We start from the raw sequence: 17,934 nt of genomic DNA, 5'->3' as shown, positions 1-17,934 counted from the left end.
TCTTCCTGAAACTGCTTGGACCAGTTCTAATAAGCCATTAAGATGCAGTGAAATCCAATGATGCACAGTCCATGATCTGTGCACATCAAGTAACCAAGCTTCCCAGTCACTGTGCATGGAAACATATGGAGCTCTTCACCTACAATTCCGTGTTTCCACTGGGATGCTTATGGCTTCAAACAGGAACCACCTACTAAGTCTCACAGAAGTCTGTGCTTTCTAATTTTACTCTACAGGACTATGGCTTTGGCCATATGATGGCTTATGTCACATTTATTCTGAATAAAATGGAATCCAAATAAATTATCACATTGGAAGTCCTACCTATAATATGAATGACTAGCAAATAGCAGTGAAACAGTTTTTGTGGCAGAGTACAATTGCACCAAGTTAATTTCTTGCCTTGCACTACAGCCACAAAGCCAGCACAAAACTCCAGGGAGGGAAAGAACAAACAAGACAGGGACAGACTGCAAACCTCAGAGCAACAGAACCAGGTCAGCTCTGTTGCCAACAAATGATGGACTCGGATTAGGTCAGATTTGTTTTCTCACGTGCAGAGTGAAATTCTCTACCTACAGTTATATGGTACAGCTTTAAAAAATGCCTTTTTCTATAAATTCAGTGCAAGACAGATAAGGGTCAGAGAAAGCAGTCTGGTCTCTAACAAGCAGGTGCCAAGACAGTACAAGGTTTAGAGACAATGTACTGAAGCCCATTCAGGGAGAGAATTGCACATAGACTGAACACATCATTTGCATATTAAGCATTAAAAGCATTTAAACCACTTCAGTGTCCTGAACCTCTGCTCAAAAAGCAAACAAATTACAGTGATGTTTTAGACAGTCTGTGCAACAGACTCTCACCCTGAATAACTGACATGGACGATTAGACGTTTAAGAGGGGGAAAAAATAAAACCACAAACAAAAAAACAGGTAGTGTAATGCCTCAGGCAACAAGAAGAAAGAAAAACATAAAGAAAGTTGACGTTATTGATTCTTACCTGGGATTGTTTTTTAATGTATTTACTAAAAATTCATGAAGATCTATACCAGTGGAATCTGTATACTCCTGGCTGGAATCTAAGGATGAGGGGGAAGAGAGCAAATTACACTCTGAAGAAGCTGTTTTCCAATTATTGCTAAACATACTATGGATCAATACTATATAACCATTAAGTACATTATTGCCAAAATTAAATGCTACCAGTTTTCAGGAGAAAGGCCCACAAGTCAAACACAAAACAGAAAACCCACCACCACCCACTATCCCCTAATTGAAGGGTAATGCAGAAGCAGAAGTTTCAATAACACCACTATTATTAACAACGGGCTGCATGTTGTGAAGCAGGTAATCACCTTGAGAGACCTGATTTCCAGCAGCCTGCCACATTTTCTCACTGTCCCACACTGCAGTGTGTGTACTCATCTGCGCAGCAGCAGCCCATCTACTCAACCACTGGATGTTGCCCAAAGAAATTTTGTAATTCAGAATGCAACAGTTTAACCTTCACAAGGTGGTGCTTTGCATGACTAAAAATCCTTGTTCTGTTGGGCTTTGTTTGCACAACATCATTTTTAGATGTTTCCAAAAGTAGTCTCAACCTTCCCCCTCCATTCCGGTTTCAGTGAAGGAAAGTAATCAGTTAGATACTATCCCCTAAAATCTGTCCCTGAAAGGAATGATTTAACCCCAAATCTTCCCTTACGTGAGCACCTTCGGGTTCCAGGTACTCGGATTCAAACCAACAGGTGTTGGAACAGTATTTTTGGAACTAGATTCCTTCCAAGAACTACCTATGTCTTAACCTAGTCTCAGCTTAGTTAGGCACAACTCAAACTTATGCCCAGGTCCCAGCTCTTCCAGCTGCCCAGAGAGTTTAAATGAAACCAACCAAGTCTGAACATTTATGGTTTGGAATTACTTCTGATTCTGAAGAGAAGGCAAAAAAAGGCTATCCCTGGTAAAATTGTCAAGATTCACAAATTATTTACTTCAATTTTTCTAATTTGCAAGTGAGCAATGATTTAGTTGTAATTACTGGAACTGATGATAAAATTCCATAATTTTCTCTTTTGGCATATCCTATATTGGGAAGTAATCAACCTTCAGAGGAGAGAGTGGCTGAATTCAGAGCAGGCATTTTGTCATTTTGCTCTCAACCCCCCCATCATTACCTGTTGGGTATTTGGGGGTGGTGTTTAAGGCATCATTTCAAAGACTGAAATTTATAAATGCAGGTTAAGTTCTCCATCCCAGTGCTTTTTATTTCACCTGGCTGCCAGCTGGGACAAGCTGCATTGAAATTCCACACAAGGAATGCCTTACGGAATTGTGGGACATGAGATGGACAAGTGCCACTTGTCTGAAAAAGAATTCCAGCTCTAAAGGTATTTCCTATACTCTGTCTGATCTAAGATAGGTAAACCTTCTGGATATTTAAAGGAAGAGCTGTAAAATGATTTGCCAACTTAAATGCATGAAGTCTTCTACCTGTAGAAGGCATCAGGTGGCAGGGACATAAACTGATAGCTTATGCCATTGATTTCACAGCCCTTTCAGATTAAAACCCAAAGATTTTCAGCACACAGACTGTAACTTCAATCCAGAAGGCAGAAATATTTAAGTGAAAACATAATACTTGTTCTTTTTATTTACGTAGTTCTACCCTTACTCCAAAACTTTACTGAAAAAAATCTAGACATTATCAGAATTAAAATAAACAAAGGAGAACACTGATGCCTGTTGAATGAGGATCAGAAAAAGTACAAAGGGAGCTGTGCTCCATTCTCACTTCAGTTTCACCAGACCTGTTATAACAAAGCCCAGGAACAAGACAGGAGCTTCCACTGACTCGTAAAGTCAGCTTAAAGAACACTTGGACACAGCTGAGACAACACAGCTGGTTTTTATGCTGCTCTGCACAGTCAGACAGGACAGAAAGGAAAAGCTTTTGCTGGAGTGTTTGATGAAGTCTCTGAAGTTCTCTTTCCTTGGGGACCAATTCCTCCTCTAGCTTAAAGGTGTCTGATCTATTTGCTTCATTTGCAAATAAAAATTTAAAAAATAACGCAATGTTTATGCAATGAAGACCTGGAGGCAGAACTGTATTTTCATATGTTCTTTATCTATACAGTATATTGAATAACACAAGGAGAGAAAGCAAACCTCTTGATAACATTTTTCTGGACAGTTTATCACTGGATTTTTCCTTTTCTGATTCATCTTTTGCAGGTTTTTCTTCTTTTTCAAAAGACTGTGACAACTGGATCTGAATTTTCTCCTGTCAAAAAGTAAAAATCAGTCACCACACAAATTATTTCACATAATACCTGCAGGAGAACTGTTCTGTACTATATTACCTGCAAAATACTGAGGCAACAACAAAAAAAATTGTTTACATATTCTGATTCCACATGTGCTCCGTGTTACCACACAATGAAATAATTTATCAGTAAATCAGAGTGTACAGAGGAGGCATAGAAAGGATCACAGACATTTTAAAATTTACACACACTTCCAGGCCCTGATGCTATTGCAAAGAGAATTCAAAGTATCTTACACATACATGTAAGAAAATATTCCGATTTTTCAGATGTTTAAATTTTACAGTGCCTCTATATTTTTAAGTCATGTCTCATTCACAATGCTTTTTTTCCTCCCCATTCTTCACAGTTCTTTACTGTAAAATCTTGTTTCAAGTTTTGATTTGTTTCATACCAAGAAAAAACAAAACAAAAAATTCTAAGACGAGCATTTCCAGATCTACAAAAGGGGGAAATATTTACAGTACAATATATCAAGGCAAAGTTTGCAGACCTGTCATCAAGGCTTAGTTTCATAACTTCCTGTGTGTTTTGATAGAGTAGCTTTAGGTGCAACCACCTTAAAATCCGTGGTTTTATACCAGTAGGTGAACTATTATAAAACCTGTTTTTCAAATACAGCAAAAAGTTTCTCTCTGAAATTAGTGACACAATGGTCCCCTAAATACCCTGACCAGTGCAAGACTGCAGTTTGCTTTTCATGCCCCTGTACTGTTTCAGGAGGTTGTCAGTGGAGGACCAACACATTTCAGAGCCAAGAAGTTTGGGAGCAATGGACTCACTGTGCCTGAGGGACTCCCACGGGAGCAGTGGCCAAGTCCTGTCAGAACCAGACTCCCCTGTCACCTTGTAACTCCCTCTAATGACAGTTCTGCTCCCCCAGATGCCAGCTGAGTCCATGCTGTCACCTCCACATCCCTGACATCATCTAATCCCTCCCAATCCAGAGAACTGCCCCTCACGCTCTCCTGCCTATCCCTCTTCTGCCCTGCACCTTAATCCTTTCCCACACAAGTCCTCACTCTTCCCTCAAAGCCCTTCTTACCCACATCCAGGCTCTTGCCCTAAGCTCTGCTCTTGTGTCATTGCACAGCCTTGATCTCACCCGTGGAATGCAGCCAGGGTTAAATTTAGCCAGGATCCACCAGGCTGGAGCCTGCTCACGTGCCCAGCCCGCAGCCACTCCTGCCTGTGCTGGCACAGGGGAGCCCTGCACCACCCAGGCTCTGCCAACAGCAGCTCCCACCTGCAGCTTCGGGGCCACAACTTCTCCAGATGAGGGAAAAACAGTCACTGAGAGTGTTACCAGCTCTCCCTTTCATTATGACTTTTCCCCACAATAAATGTTGCAACTTCCTAATTAATGAACACCCACTAAACAAAACAACTCAGTGTCAATGAAGCCTTCTCAGCTTTGGACAGCATCTGATAAACACCATCCCCAGTCACCAGCAAGGAACTCTCCCATCTGATTCTTTCCTAATCTTGAGAATTCACTTGGCTACAAACCTCAAGGATCCAGAACAAGTCTCTGCATTCCTTGCCTCATAAACCAGAGGGTAATTCAAATGAGCAATTGATTTGTCACTATAAAATGCTCTACACTCACCATCTACCAAGTAGCTGTGTAACCTTTACTTGAGAAAGAAATGTTTCTGTACTATTAAATTGTTCCTGACTTGGATTCACTAATGTGTTATCCTCCATGTTACAACACTCTACAAAACCATCAGTAAACTAAGGAAATTTTCAGTCTGATTTTCTTCACTAGAAAAGTGACTGCAACTTCTAAACTCATTCCAAGTAATGCACACAGCAATAGTTTAGTCAAAGGATCTCAGCAAGTAATCATTTTCATACTTCCTTCCCCAACAAGAGCTAAAAAAAGGAATCACCATCTGAACAGCCAGTTCTGTTACTACCACCAGCTCTACTTCAAAGTGTGATGCACCAGAACGGGGTACCAAAGGGCACTTTCTTGTGATTTCATGCTATAAAAACTCTAGCATCTAATTAAATATGACCTACTTGACTGGAAAGCTGCTGAAAAATCTTTTAACTTCTCTTCCCCTATAAAACTCTTAATCCCACCCTGTTTGCAGCAGGCCTCTGCTGGCATTTGGACTGAACAGACTCCTTGCCCTAACTCTGATCACCCATCCCAAGCCCTCATTGTAGAAGAGGAAATTGTCACCAAATTTTGATTAAACAAGAAAAGGCCAAACAAACAGGAAGACATCCCAAACCATCAAAACCTGATAAATCCTGCCAGCTTAACACATTTGGGAAAAAGGTAAGAATAGATCTCAAAGGCCTACATGCTGAGGCTCAGCTTTCTACCAGAAAAAAACAATACAAATCAATAGAAACTAACATTACATCCCCTTGCCTTCTCCTCCCACTGCCTCTCCATTGGGCTATTTTACTTTGCTTAGAAAGGTCAGCCTTTTGAAGATTTATTTACTTGTTACTCATAATAACAACTGTCATTCACAGGAAAACAGCTCTTCCTTAAAAAGGGCTGAACTGGATCACCCTTTGCTAGTGCTTGTACTTTGTATTGGAAAATAGAGTCAGAACAACCTGATGTTCACACAAATGATGGCAAGAGAATACAGAGTTAGTGTTACAAAGATAAAAGATCAAACATATCACAGTTATGTTCTCCTCTCACAATAAATTTGTAAGCTTATAGTTTCACAATACCTCTTAGTATTTTAGCTGCCAGGGCTTTTTAACAAGTATTAAAAATATGCAAGGCTCTTATCTAGGTTTCTCAGGAAGAAGCAGTATCTTCCTTCATGTTGCAATTGAAAATAGAAACATAGATCAGAAAGCAAATTCATCTGCTTGAGACAATTTCTTTGGTCTGTCACCTTCTTCCATCACAGCCTTCTGAGGAGAAGCAGCCAGTGGTGCCTTGCTAAGTGCCTCCTGCACCAGCCTGTGTCAGGAATTTCACCCTGCCAGAGCTGCTGGTGTGAAGGGGTGACTCGTGAACAGTCACAGACAAGACCATGGAATTATCCCCAAACTCACACCACTCCCTAGTTAAGTACATATCTTTTTCATCCTATCAAGCCTAACACTTTCTAATAATTGAAAATTGTGATTCTCCAAACATCACCAGCAACACCATCCTGAATTTAATTTGTCTTGTGTCTTAAAACTAAACTGGAAGCCAATTTTAGTTGTGATCACAGATACAATGAAGCAGTGACTCTTCCAGGAAGGGGGAGCATAAGAAGTGATTCTCCTGCTGCCAAGAGACACTTGTGCAAGGCAGGCTCTTCCTTCTCCAAGCCACCTCCCACACATCCCAAGCACAATTAATGCTTCAGAGCATGGGGCTGGAGGCATATTAGTCCCAACTGCAGCAGCTGATTGGCACATATGAAGAGTTCTCCCATGCTTTCCCAAAGATAGTTTGGGAAAGGAGGCAAAATGGGTGAAGAAATTGCCTGTGCGAGTTGTTACAGAGGGTCATGGGAGACCTGTGCCCCACAGGATTGCACTCCAGCGTCAGAACTTGTAACAGATTCCCACTTTAACTCTCCAACACATTTCTCCACCCTCCAGGGAAGAACTAAATTTGTTCTAGCAATCATTCTCTGCACAGCTATTGGGATTCATAAGCCATTTCTTCTACATTACTGCTTCCAAAGAAAACTCACAGCCAGCTCTAATTTTGTTCTTAAGGCAATCTGCTTTCTGGTATTCTTTTAGTACAAACTTACATTATCACACAATCCAATTCATTCTGCAGAGCCAGCCTTGACATCCCTCCTGCTGCTGCAAGGACTCCTTTCAAGGGCCACCTGGCAGCACAGAGCTAGGGACAGATTCCCAGAGGACTTGGCCACAAACACCACCTTATAAATGCCTGACTTTAAACCATTCTACACATGGTCTTGTCTAGTGCTGGAGGTTGAAAAATCCTAATGCCTCTTATGTTGGAAATATACCACAGATGATCAGTCCACCAAATCAGGTTTCTGTCTTGTAATTTGCTACAGTGACTGACAAAGTTAAACCCCACTGCTTCAGACTGAACAACTCAGCCTGATCAGATCTCTCAGCCCATTTTGATATATTATGGGAAACATTATAAAAGACTGTAAATCATTGTAAACATCAATAACTCTTCTGTTGGCTTTTAATCCTTTACTCTGCAACCCATTCCAAACTATGACTTAGATTTTCATCATGGTAGCAGGCCCAGTTTCTGAATTCCTCTAGTCAACACTTCAAATTCTGGTATATTACTAAAAGCCTACAAAAATACTATTTTCTTATTTTTTGAAAGGAACAAAAACCCCGCAAACCTGGAGGGTTTCAGTCCAAATCTACTGTTTCAGTCTCAAAAAATTTTAATTAGCTTGACAAAAACCTACATGAGCTCTCAATGTCCATCTTGCCTCAGAACGGAATTATCCCCTCTCCAGCAAAACCCCCTCACATCCTGCTTTCTACTGCTTCCTTCTTAACCAAAGGGAGACTTTTCACAAAAGCACAGTTTAGAAGCTTTTCAAAAACAGCAAAGGCCCATTTCTGTTTTGATAGGCATGAACAAACCCAGCATTTTGATGGCCCTCACTCATGCACAGAACTAAAGCCAGCAGCAGGGTTTTGCTCTAAAAATCCAGACTGGTATGGAGGTAAAGTCAGGAAACATGGATTTTGTTTAAATTCTCTAAAGTAATTTTACATATTTTGTTCAGCATGTAGGAGCTTCTGTACGTGTGTTCTATAATTTTAATAGATTAATTAATTCAGATATACCTCAGGCAGGTATTGCATAGCTACCAGCAATTGGGACTAATATGCAGAAATTCAGTTACAACATCAGAAATCACAACTGTTTCCATTTTCAAAATATACAAAGACAATAAGTTAGGCTCCATACTAATCACAATGTTTCTGTCTTACTAATTGCAGACAGCACTTAAGCAGTTTAAGAGTCCCTCAAGTGCACTGCTGAACTAATATGTTAAAAGAACTGACAAACCCCCTCTTCCTGCCCACAGATATCAACTAGTATAGTTCAGAAAAACAAAGCAGCAAATTCTGGACCTGATATTATCACCTCCATTACACCAGTAGTAAAAAAAAAAACCCAAAAAACCAGAAAAAACAAAACCAGATGGTATCCACATATTTAAAGAATACCCAACAGACTTTCTTTTGAACAAGAAGTTACTTGAAATTGTTCCAGAAACTTCAGTAAGGTAATTTTTACCTGGAGGTCCTGGGATATTTCAGCTGTGGGAGGTGGTGGATATTCTTCACATACAGCAAGGCTCCGAACTAACTTTAACTTTGTGTTTGACTAAAGGAAAGTATGTAAAATTAAAATCTATGGCTTATAAAAGATAATATAAATATACCATAAGCCATTATTTTTTTCATTCATTATATGAAAAACAAAATGGCTGAAAACGGCATTTTTCACGTTTTCAATAGAATAAATAATTCCCTTTAGGATAAAAATAACCAAGCAATTGCAGCTTTTAAAGGCACTACCAGCACAATAGAGCACATCTAAAGAAAAGTAAATAAAATGTTGGGAAAGAGTTTCTCTCCGTAACAATAAAAAGCCACCAAAAATATAAAGGCAAATCACAAAAGCAAACAACTAGGCAAGACAAAAACCCAACAGAATAAAACAAAGCTACAATGCCAAAAAAGAAAACTAAAGGCACTTTCCACAAAGTAACGAAGGCGCAGCAAGCACGAAGGGCTCCCTTGGCATGCCAGCACACCGGGCTACCGTACCTTGGACCTTTTGGCCGTCTGGGCAAAGGACTGCGCTGGCCGCTGGCGACAGGCACAACAGAGAAGGGGACATTAGCTCAGGGCACAAGTTTGTTAATGCAAAAGGCTGTACAAGAGAAAGCTTTGACAGTTAGCACTGACACGGGCAGATCTGTGAAAGGAACAGCAGGCGCTCTGGGCTGACGGATTCGGAGCTCTCCCGCTTTCATCAGCCTTGTCCTTGATTTCCCTTCTTCATTTATCAGCAATAGGTATCAGAGCACTTCTACAGGAACCAAGTATTATCCTTGTTCAGTGGCATCCAAGCAGTTCACTCTCTCAGCCAGCTCTCAGCTACGCTTTCAATTCTTGTTTCCTAATTTCCTTGGCAACATGACATGGTTTTTATAAATTTTCTTCCTACTCCTGAAACCTATCTAGAAAAATTATATTAAAAAAGGAAAGCATTGCCTCTACCAAGGGAACAGATAACAGACAATAACCTATCATGAGCAGCTTCAAACATGTGGGGTTTTTTTCTTTCATCTTGGGACCTATACAAGTATATTTTAAAATGGGCTACTGATTTTTTTTCATTTAGTAATTTACTATGAATTAATATGCTTTTTCTCCTCCCAGAGCCATTTTAGTAACTTATTATGCAATAATTTGCTTTTTCCTCCCAAAGCCCTTCTTCTATTACAATAGATTCTTAAAAAAATTACCAGGCTTTTACTACAGTATGCACAGCTGAAAGGTACATTTGAATCAACAAAAGCATTTAATGATTTGTTAACTGCATAGTTAAAACTAACTCAACCCTCACTGCCAGTAGCACAAGAATAGAAACATTTAGAGTGGCATCACATAAGTTAAGTACTGGTTTCCCTGGAGAACTAAAACTGATGAATAGACAAGCTTTTAACAGAACAGGTTTTAGTGAGCACAGGCCTAATATTTGTAAGGAGAAATTAACATCAGTAATGCAATATCAAATGTTGTTTAATGGACAATATTTCCTCCTTTAAAAGGAAACTGAATAGAAACTCCACTGGCAAACTCCATAAATGCAGCTCTCCTTGCCTTAGCTCACAGGAGATGTCTATCAAGTGCCTGAACTTCTGAGCAGGGCATACAACATCACCAAAAAGGCACCTCACCTACAGCAAAGAGCTCCACCATGTAAAGGCAGAACAGCTTTTTCTTTCGTTTTCCTCAAGTCCCACATGTCTATTTTGGATGATGCACCAGCTTAGCTGAGGAGCAGCAGAAGGGGAGCTCATTTCACTCTGTAACAGAATTTTAAATAGCTGCACTGAAAACTAACTGAACTCACCACCAGCTTTTTAAAGGAAGCTTGCTGAGATTTTGAGCAGCAAAGACAGTTCAAACGCTTTCATACCTGGAACCATTCAGACTGAGTTTTGCTGTTTCCATACCTGGAACCACACAGAGACTGAGTTTTTCTGTTACGTGCAAAGTTTGTTTTCCTTTCCATCATCTCCTCTGAAAGCATTCCTTGCATCCTGAAAGCTGGCACTGCATATCCCTGACAAAGTGTCTGTTACCCCAAGCTACTAAATTTCAAAAACTAGATGATTTCCCAAGCTCCTATCAATTACTCCAGCCTCAATCAGCTTAGGTGTGTTCAAATAAAGTAGTGCAAATTTAAAGTCACATCAGGACTGCCAGTGGAGTCCTCAGTTCACTGTCAAGAGCCAAAAGAATCTATACTTGGGCAATTGTTTATCTTTTGCAAAATTTTGCAAGCTTTGAAGCCAGTACATCAGCCAAAAGAATATATGGAAGCAAACACCCAGATCCAGATTTGATAGGGCACAAGAGGGAATTCAACCCAGTTATACAAGACATCGAGCTACTGCTCAATAATTAGAAAAGTCACACACATTTCAGTTATTTTTAAGTGATTTAAAAAAAAGAAGAAATGGTTGCTGGGACTAAACACCAATAATATTCGGGAGAGCTGGAAGGCCACTGTAGGAGGGAGGTTTTTTCCTTCACAGATGAGAAAAGTAAACTCCATCCATCATACTCAAACTTCTCATCTAGAAACAACTGCCCTGTCCAGCAGCCCTGTGATAGGTGTGGACTCCTGGCTTCCCTGGGTGATTTTAAGGATGTCCAAATCCAAAATCCCAGTCCCCAAGACCCAGCTGTGACTGTGAGCAGTGAGCACCGCACATGACAGCTCAGAGGCACTGGAACAAAGCTGGTGGGGCCAGGCTGCAGGGACAGCTCAGGAGAGCACAGCTCGATGGTGCAAGATCGGCCTGGCCTGGAAGTACAAACCCCAAATTCTCTGACACCACCAGGAACTGCCCTCTCAGAGCTTGGAGATGGGTGGGTACAATCCAGTGATTCATGTCTTGGGCAAAACCACACTGACAGAGGATGACACCACTTCCACTGGAATTCCAGGACAGCAGGTAGCCAATGCACGTTGTAGCTGTTAATGTACATTTTCTCTCTTTTCAGGCCCATGAGTTTTATCTCTGTCCTAATTTCTCTGCATTTACAAAGTTTTGCTCATACAGAACATCTTTATGTTCCCCATTTGTGAAAAATAATTTCCAGCTCATTTAGAATATGCAATCCTCGGTGAGTGCAAATTAGGCAATTTCTTTATATTTGCAGCTCTCAAAGACTTTCACTGCCTTAAGAAAACACTGTGTTAATGAAAGCCCTATTTATAGCCATTATGGGCAGGATTTCAAGACAGTGTTTAAAAGCAAGTATTTCAAATAATTGCATAATGAAAATAATGATTAGGTTCTTGCCTTTGATAAAACCCCACCAACACAACTTTTCAGACCAACTACTATGCTACATTTCCAACTGCAAAATAAAAAGGGAAGTAAGGCAGCTTTTATCAAAAACATATAAATAGCCAGGTTTTCAGTAGGAGTATTTGCCTACTTTATTTTTTCCTAAGTACCTCACCAGCTCACATATACTAAATGGAAAGATCTGGAGCTGTTACATGCCTTCCTCTATCATCACTGTGCTGTCTAAACAAGCTGAATAAAAACAGGTCAGGCACAAGATGGCAAACTCAGACGTGTGAAAAGTTTTGTGAGAAGAGGTTTTATTTCTGAAGTACCATTTGGGCATTGCTGAGGATAGGCACAACATGACAAATCTGAACAAAGAGCGTTCTAAGGACATTCAGTTTTTTACCTTTCTGCAAAATTAGGTCTCAATTTTAAACCCAGTCAAGTGCTGCAGTCCCAAGAACCATGGATAGCTTTGTAATGCTGATGGAAAGAACAGTGTGGTCCATGGTTACTTGCTGTCCTGCATTAGTGAGCAGTGACAGCAATTTTCCATGACACAGTAGAGGATGACTGATGGAAAAATAGTTTCACCCTTGGACATGGAGGCAGCTCAAGAATAAGAGAATCTGCCCAATCATTGATCTATTCAAAATTATTACATCCTATGTTTTGGACACAAAGACAGGTAAATCCTGACAAGACCAAAACAGCTGGGGAGAAGGCAAAGAATGACTTCAGAGAACTTCAGCTGTGAAACAGAGAGGGAAGATCAACACTTGTGCTAGTACAGAAAGATGCTTGTAGGAAGAGAGATGTCAAGTTGCTAAGTAAAAAAAATTATCTAATTGCCCCAAAGGACAAGGATATCTGCTTAATTAGCATAAAACAAAACCAGAATTATACTCACTTAACACAACATTTGCCTTGCCTTTATCATAGAGTAGATGGGTACCACCCTGCACTCACGCCATGAGGCTTTTTTGGGTTTTAAAACAGAAGTCTTCCTAATTAAAAAACATAAGGGACTAACTTGCATGATCAATCCAGGATCTTTAATTTGTTGTCAGCATTTCCTGCAGCTTTGTCCTTACAGTGGATGACACTGCCTGTCTCACCCCCCAGAGACAGCAACACAGACCCTGTATTGCAGCTAACTCTGAATCCATTGGTTGTCACCTGGCCTGGGTAAGATGAACAGCTGGGAGACAACAGCTACTGGTGAACCAAAACCCTTTTGACCACAAACCCACCACAGTGCTGATGTGCACATGACTTCTGTGAAAGTACTTTTCATAACAGTGCCTCTTGTCTCCAGTGCCATTGAAATGACACTTGAACCTCACTGCAAATATGCCAGTTTAGAAATGTTCTCTGTATCAGTAACACTACTTTTGTACTGTTTAAAGAAATGGGGAGTGCTGGCCATGTACTGTAATTAGGTATTTTCCTCATTCACATTGTACCTCCAGACACAGCAGCCAATCAGTTATTAATGCAGAACTTCCAAATAATCTGGAATTTACAACCACAGTTGCATTTCAAAATAAAACCATCGGTTTCTGAACTGTGCTGCTCCAAAAACATGCCTGAATTCAATGGCCCATGATGGAATGTGTTGCATGAACTTATCTGATCATTCAGAATCCATTCATAAGAGCATACAGCAATGGAAGGAAGGTGTAGCTAAGATCAAAGTTGATGATGGGACATGGTTAGATGACCTACTCGATAAATTGAGCGGTAAATTTATCACTGAGCATTCCATTGATGGAATGCCAAGTTCAGACAGAGGAAAAATCACAGCCTGTTTCTTCCATGGCGTAAAGAAGTCAAAGTGATGAAGTGATAACTGTACTGAGGAATGTGACTGTAGTCTGTCAGTAAGTACCAAACCTATTCTGCCACCAGGGAGGAGAGCCAAACCCAACCCTCATGGCCAACCCATCCTCTGAAGCACTCAGTAAACAGAAGTACATAACAAATTCCAGTAAGTTTCTGATAATCTTTTCTAACACTTCTCAGCAAATTCATTGCTCTTTTTTCCACCACCACAGTAACATTTAACCTAACCATTTAACTTAATGACAAGTACTATGTCCACTGAAATTTCATCAAATTTTTTAACCTTCCATTAGATAAAAACTTGCTGACTGCTACTGTTCCACAAGGGTTTTTTTACTATGGACAACCCCAAATTTTTGTTTTGTATTTTTGCATAAAACATGCTTTAAATGGGAAACCCTCAAATATGAGACATATATTTGCACTGGCAGCCTCCACAGTACAAGTGACATTAACTTCTGCTGATCTCAGTTGTTGCAAGGGGTTTGCTCACAGTAGCCAGGTTCCATTTGGTAACTGTCTGTCTTCTGCCACTCTGGAAATCTGCATCCTCAGTTTTGAATTAAACTGCTCATGTACCAGCAATGTTCTGATTCTGAAGGAGACTCCTGGACACCACAGTGACAGCAGAGCTGTTTCTATCCAACAGCCTTCAGTGTCCAGTCCATTTTGTGGATGTGAGGTAATCACTTCTGCCACCAGCTCTTGCTCCTGAGCAAGCACCCAGCTGAGCAATGAACCCCCTGCCAGCCCAGAGCCCCTGGCAGCACTGGAGGTTCATTCCTCTGCACTCTGACCAGGCAGCAGCAGTTGTTTGCAGGAAGGCTTATTTCTTATTGCCACTTGAGTCTCATAGAAATTTCCACACTAAAACTTGTTAAATGAGAAAATGTGAATGAGATTTTTCCAAATTACTGAACTGTATGAAAATAACTAAACAGTAGATTTTTAAGGCTCAGTACTAGAATATTCCATTAATTAAAGAAACTACCAGCTCAGCTATAATATCTCCCAGCTTTTCAGTAGCAGTTATTTCTCATGTTACAGGAGAAATATTTCATTTCAAGGATTTATTTTTTCCATAAAATTATCTATTTATACTGATGCCAGCCTTAATAAAGCCAGCAGATATTAAAGTGTAAAACTATTGTTATTGCAGTGGTCTACAAGATTTATCTGGAAGCAATTTAACATAGAAGATAAAACTTACTTCACCCAGTGGAATACTGAATTGTTAATCTTGAACAAAACTACTCCCCAAAGAACCTTTTACTCAAATCTCAATAACAAGAATCTAATAAGCTACTGTCCTGTTTTTGCAACCCACAAGAGATCCCTCAGATCCCAATCAGGACTTCTCTAAAAAAAATTGCTTAGTATTAACCCACAAACACAAAATTCCTATAGACAACTAAAGTTTTTGCCAAACACAAGCTTCTGTGTTTCCTTCTACAAATCTGGCCTGTTTTGTAGGTTGTGTCAGAAATTTTATGTTGCTTTCCTGAACCCCTCCCCTCACATGAGCTGCTTACAGTGCTCAGTGACCAGGTGGGCAGCCTCAGCCAGGAGTGAGCTCTCTTGTCCCACACCTACATCTCAGATTAGATTAAATGTGCTGCCACAAATTCCAACCCTTCCTTATCAGTGTGTTCTCCATTGACACAAGGTATTTTCACACTGTTTGCTTTGCCTCCTTCTCACTTGAAATGTGATGCCACGACTTCCTTACAGGTGCTTCACTTCTCCCACCTCCAAAAGCCATCCATTTATATGCCTCAGATTTTCAGCGTGTGCACAAGGAACTGCCTCAGCTTTCCTACCCAAAGGAGTCACTTCCCAAAGTTGTCAAGCAGTGAAGATCAGAGAAGAGAAGGTGCAGGGAGAATCTGCTGCCCACCAAGGCAGGATGATGCTCCCCAGCTCATTCTGCACTGGCTGGGGCAGCACTCAGACCTCTGGCCTCAGGAGCTCTGGATCCCTCTGGCTCCTGGGGATTTGGATTACCTACAGCTGATCACTTCAGTCTTATGCTGAACAGCTCTACTGGAAAAATCCACATCTGAGGCACCTGCAAAGTGCAACAGCTCAAAAGCCCTGGGCTGGCCACCCCTGCCCAGGGCAGACAGGCCTGGCTGAGCTGCAGCACCGTGTTCAAAGCAGCAACACAGCACACACAGCCCAGCTCCAAACTCTGTCAGGATTCAGCAGCAGCAAAAGCCAGCCTGAGTTTGTTCCTTGTTCTGCTACAATGAAAGACTTCACATATGCACTCGGGGAAACACAAACATGAGCAAATTGTCTGGTTCCCAGCAAAACCACTCATCTACTTCACAGAATGAAAAATGACTGAGTCATATTTACATGAGTATAACAGACAAGTGGGGCAAAGGAGGAGAGAGGAAGCAATAATCATCATATTTGCTTCCCTAAAACCAACAAAGTTTTCCTTGCTGTACCAAAGAAACATATAAGAGGATCAAGAGAATGGAGCACAACAAGACACAGACTTATTTAACATGATACTAGTGAAGAATGAAGTGAAAAGCTTCTTACCGGCATATTGTTCCTGTTATCAGGGCAATTTTCATCCTTTTCCACTTGAATCTCTTCCTGACTTCCTGATTTTTTTAGGTTTTCAACTGGGTCTGTATCTTTAAATTCAGCTTCTGAACCCTTCATTGCATCAGTTTCATCTTTTACAGTAAGAATATCAGACATCCTCATTAGAAAAGGTTATTTTAAAATTCTACAAGAAATATGGAACCTTTAGAACAAAGAAAAAGTGAATTATTGAGTAATTTAAAATGAATTAAAAAGCCATACCTAAAAAGCTACCCAAAATAAACATGAATTTGCTGCAAAAAGGATCCCCCCTCTGCTATGATACTTTTTTCTGTCTTGTATTAGAAGGAGTAATGTCTTTTTAACCACGTTTATCAGTGGTCTGTAACAGCAGACATCTACACAAACAAGAATGGAGAGCTACACTCTTGGATAACACTCACAGATTTTCTCTTCCACATTTTAAAAATAAACACCTGAACATTCAGATACTCCAAATCAAACTAGGCTCCAACAGAAACAAGGCAAGATTTTCTCAAAGGAAAAGAAGATTACATATAGATTTATCTTAAAAGGGGTTGGAAGTAAATACATGAATCATAACACCCCAAGTGTGCAAACACTCATAAATTTCATGAACTTTTAAAGTTTCCTTGTTGACAGGTAATAACCAGACAAGTTCTGAATGCAGGAATTATCTTACTTACAAACTGTAGCAAAACTAGTCTTAATAAAATTAAGCATTCTCTCAAAAACAACAAAGAAGAAAGAAACAAACAATTTGGTAATTAGGATAATAACCATGAACAGCAATTACAATTTATTATAATAATTTTAAATGCAATATAAACATAACTAATAATTAAACCCCAAATTTTCCAAAGGAAATAAGAAACACAATTCCTTGTCATTACTCAGCTACTGCAAGATGCAAAACCAAGGGTTTTCCATTTCCTATAAGAAATAAAGAGTAAGATCTGAATGCCTAAACTCCTTCATAAGAAACAAATAACAATCCAATATTGTTATGGAAAAGCTCAGTGTTTGATTTAGTACCTGATATGTCCTAGAGTTTGGGGATTGTGGTCTCCCACAAAAATAAAATAGAATAATCCGCAGATCCTTTTCACAGTTGTCAGCCAAGATGTCAGTTGTGATGAACCAGCTGGAATCTGGCAGGAGGAGTCCCATGTCCTTATCCCCAGTGTAGAGTCCTGGACAGAACTGTTTGGTCTTGAATCAGCAAGAACATCCCTTTTGAATGCCTGAAAAATCAACAGAGGAAATGCATTATATTTTTATTTGCTGTGGAAGGGGAGATGGAACATGATGACACCTAAAAACTTAAATAGTCATTTTAAGGGAAAAAAAAAAAAAAGAAAAAGTAAACCATGTCATATCCATCCTGCTCATTCTATCCAGAAACAGTAACAGTTTCATTGGACGTCCAAGACATTTCTGCATTACAGAGTTAACAAGTAGTCACAATAAACATTTTGTTGGCATTCCTGAAACTCTGCTTCTATAAACAAGGAGGTATCTTCCCAAAGAGTCTGAAATATGCAGCCCAGCAGGTGTGGAGGAGTAACAGGCCATGAAAGCTCACAAATGGCTGTCAGCAGAACAGTTTTTCTCTTTGTTAATCATCTATGAG

The 17,934-nt window shown here is 40.1% G+C and overlaps 1 protein-coding gene across 11 annotated transcripts in view; it reads right to left on the bottom strand.

The window, feature by feature from the left end:
• The window catches only part of R3HDM1 (R3H domain containing 1), a 53,859-nt gene extending 36,383 nt beyond the window's left edge, over positions 1 to 17,476 (bottom strand). For 8 of the 11 annotated variants that reach the window (XM_064435195.1, XM_064435196.1, XM_064435201.1 and 5 more), the window contains exons 1-6: positions 17,337 to 17,476; positions 16,272 to 16,482; positions 9,103 to 9,144; positions 8,567 to 8,656; positions 3,170 to 3,284; positions 1,005 to 1,083 (exon numbers count right to left, since the gene is read on the bottom strand). In XM_064435195.1, the coding sequence (XP_064291265.1) occupies positions 1,005 to 1,083; positions 3,170 to 3,284; positions 8,567 to 8,656; positions 9,103 to 9,144; positions 16,272 to 16,442 (497 nt within the window). In that variant the 5' untranslated portion in view covers positions 16,443 to 16,482; positions 17,337 to 17,476. The remainder of the gene's footprint in view (positions 1 to 1,004; positions 1,084 to 3,169; positions 3,285 to 8,566; positions 8,657 to 9,102; positions 9,145 to 16,271; positions 16,483 to 17,336) is intronic. The other 3 variants (XM_064435199.1, XM_064435206.1, XM_064435197.1) reach the window with 2 other exon arrangements.
• Between the last annotated feature and the right edge of the window lie 458 nt (positions 17,477 to 17,934).

The sequence above is a fragment of the Passer domesticus genome, chromosome 10 (assembly GCF_036417665.1).
Source record: "Passer domesticus isolate bPasDom1 chromosome 10, bPasDom1.hap1, whole genome shotgun sequence".
NCBI lineage: Eukaryota > Metazoa > Chordata > Aves > Passeriformes > Passeridae > Passer > Passer domesticus.
Note: the sequence above shows the minus strand (reverse complement) of the source record. Positions and strands in the feature narration are given on the sequence as shown.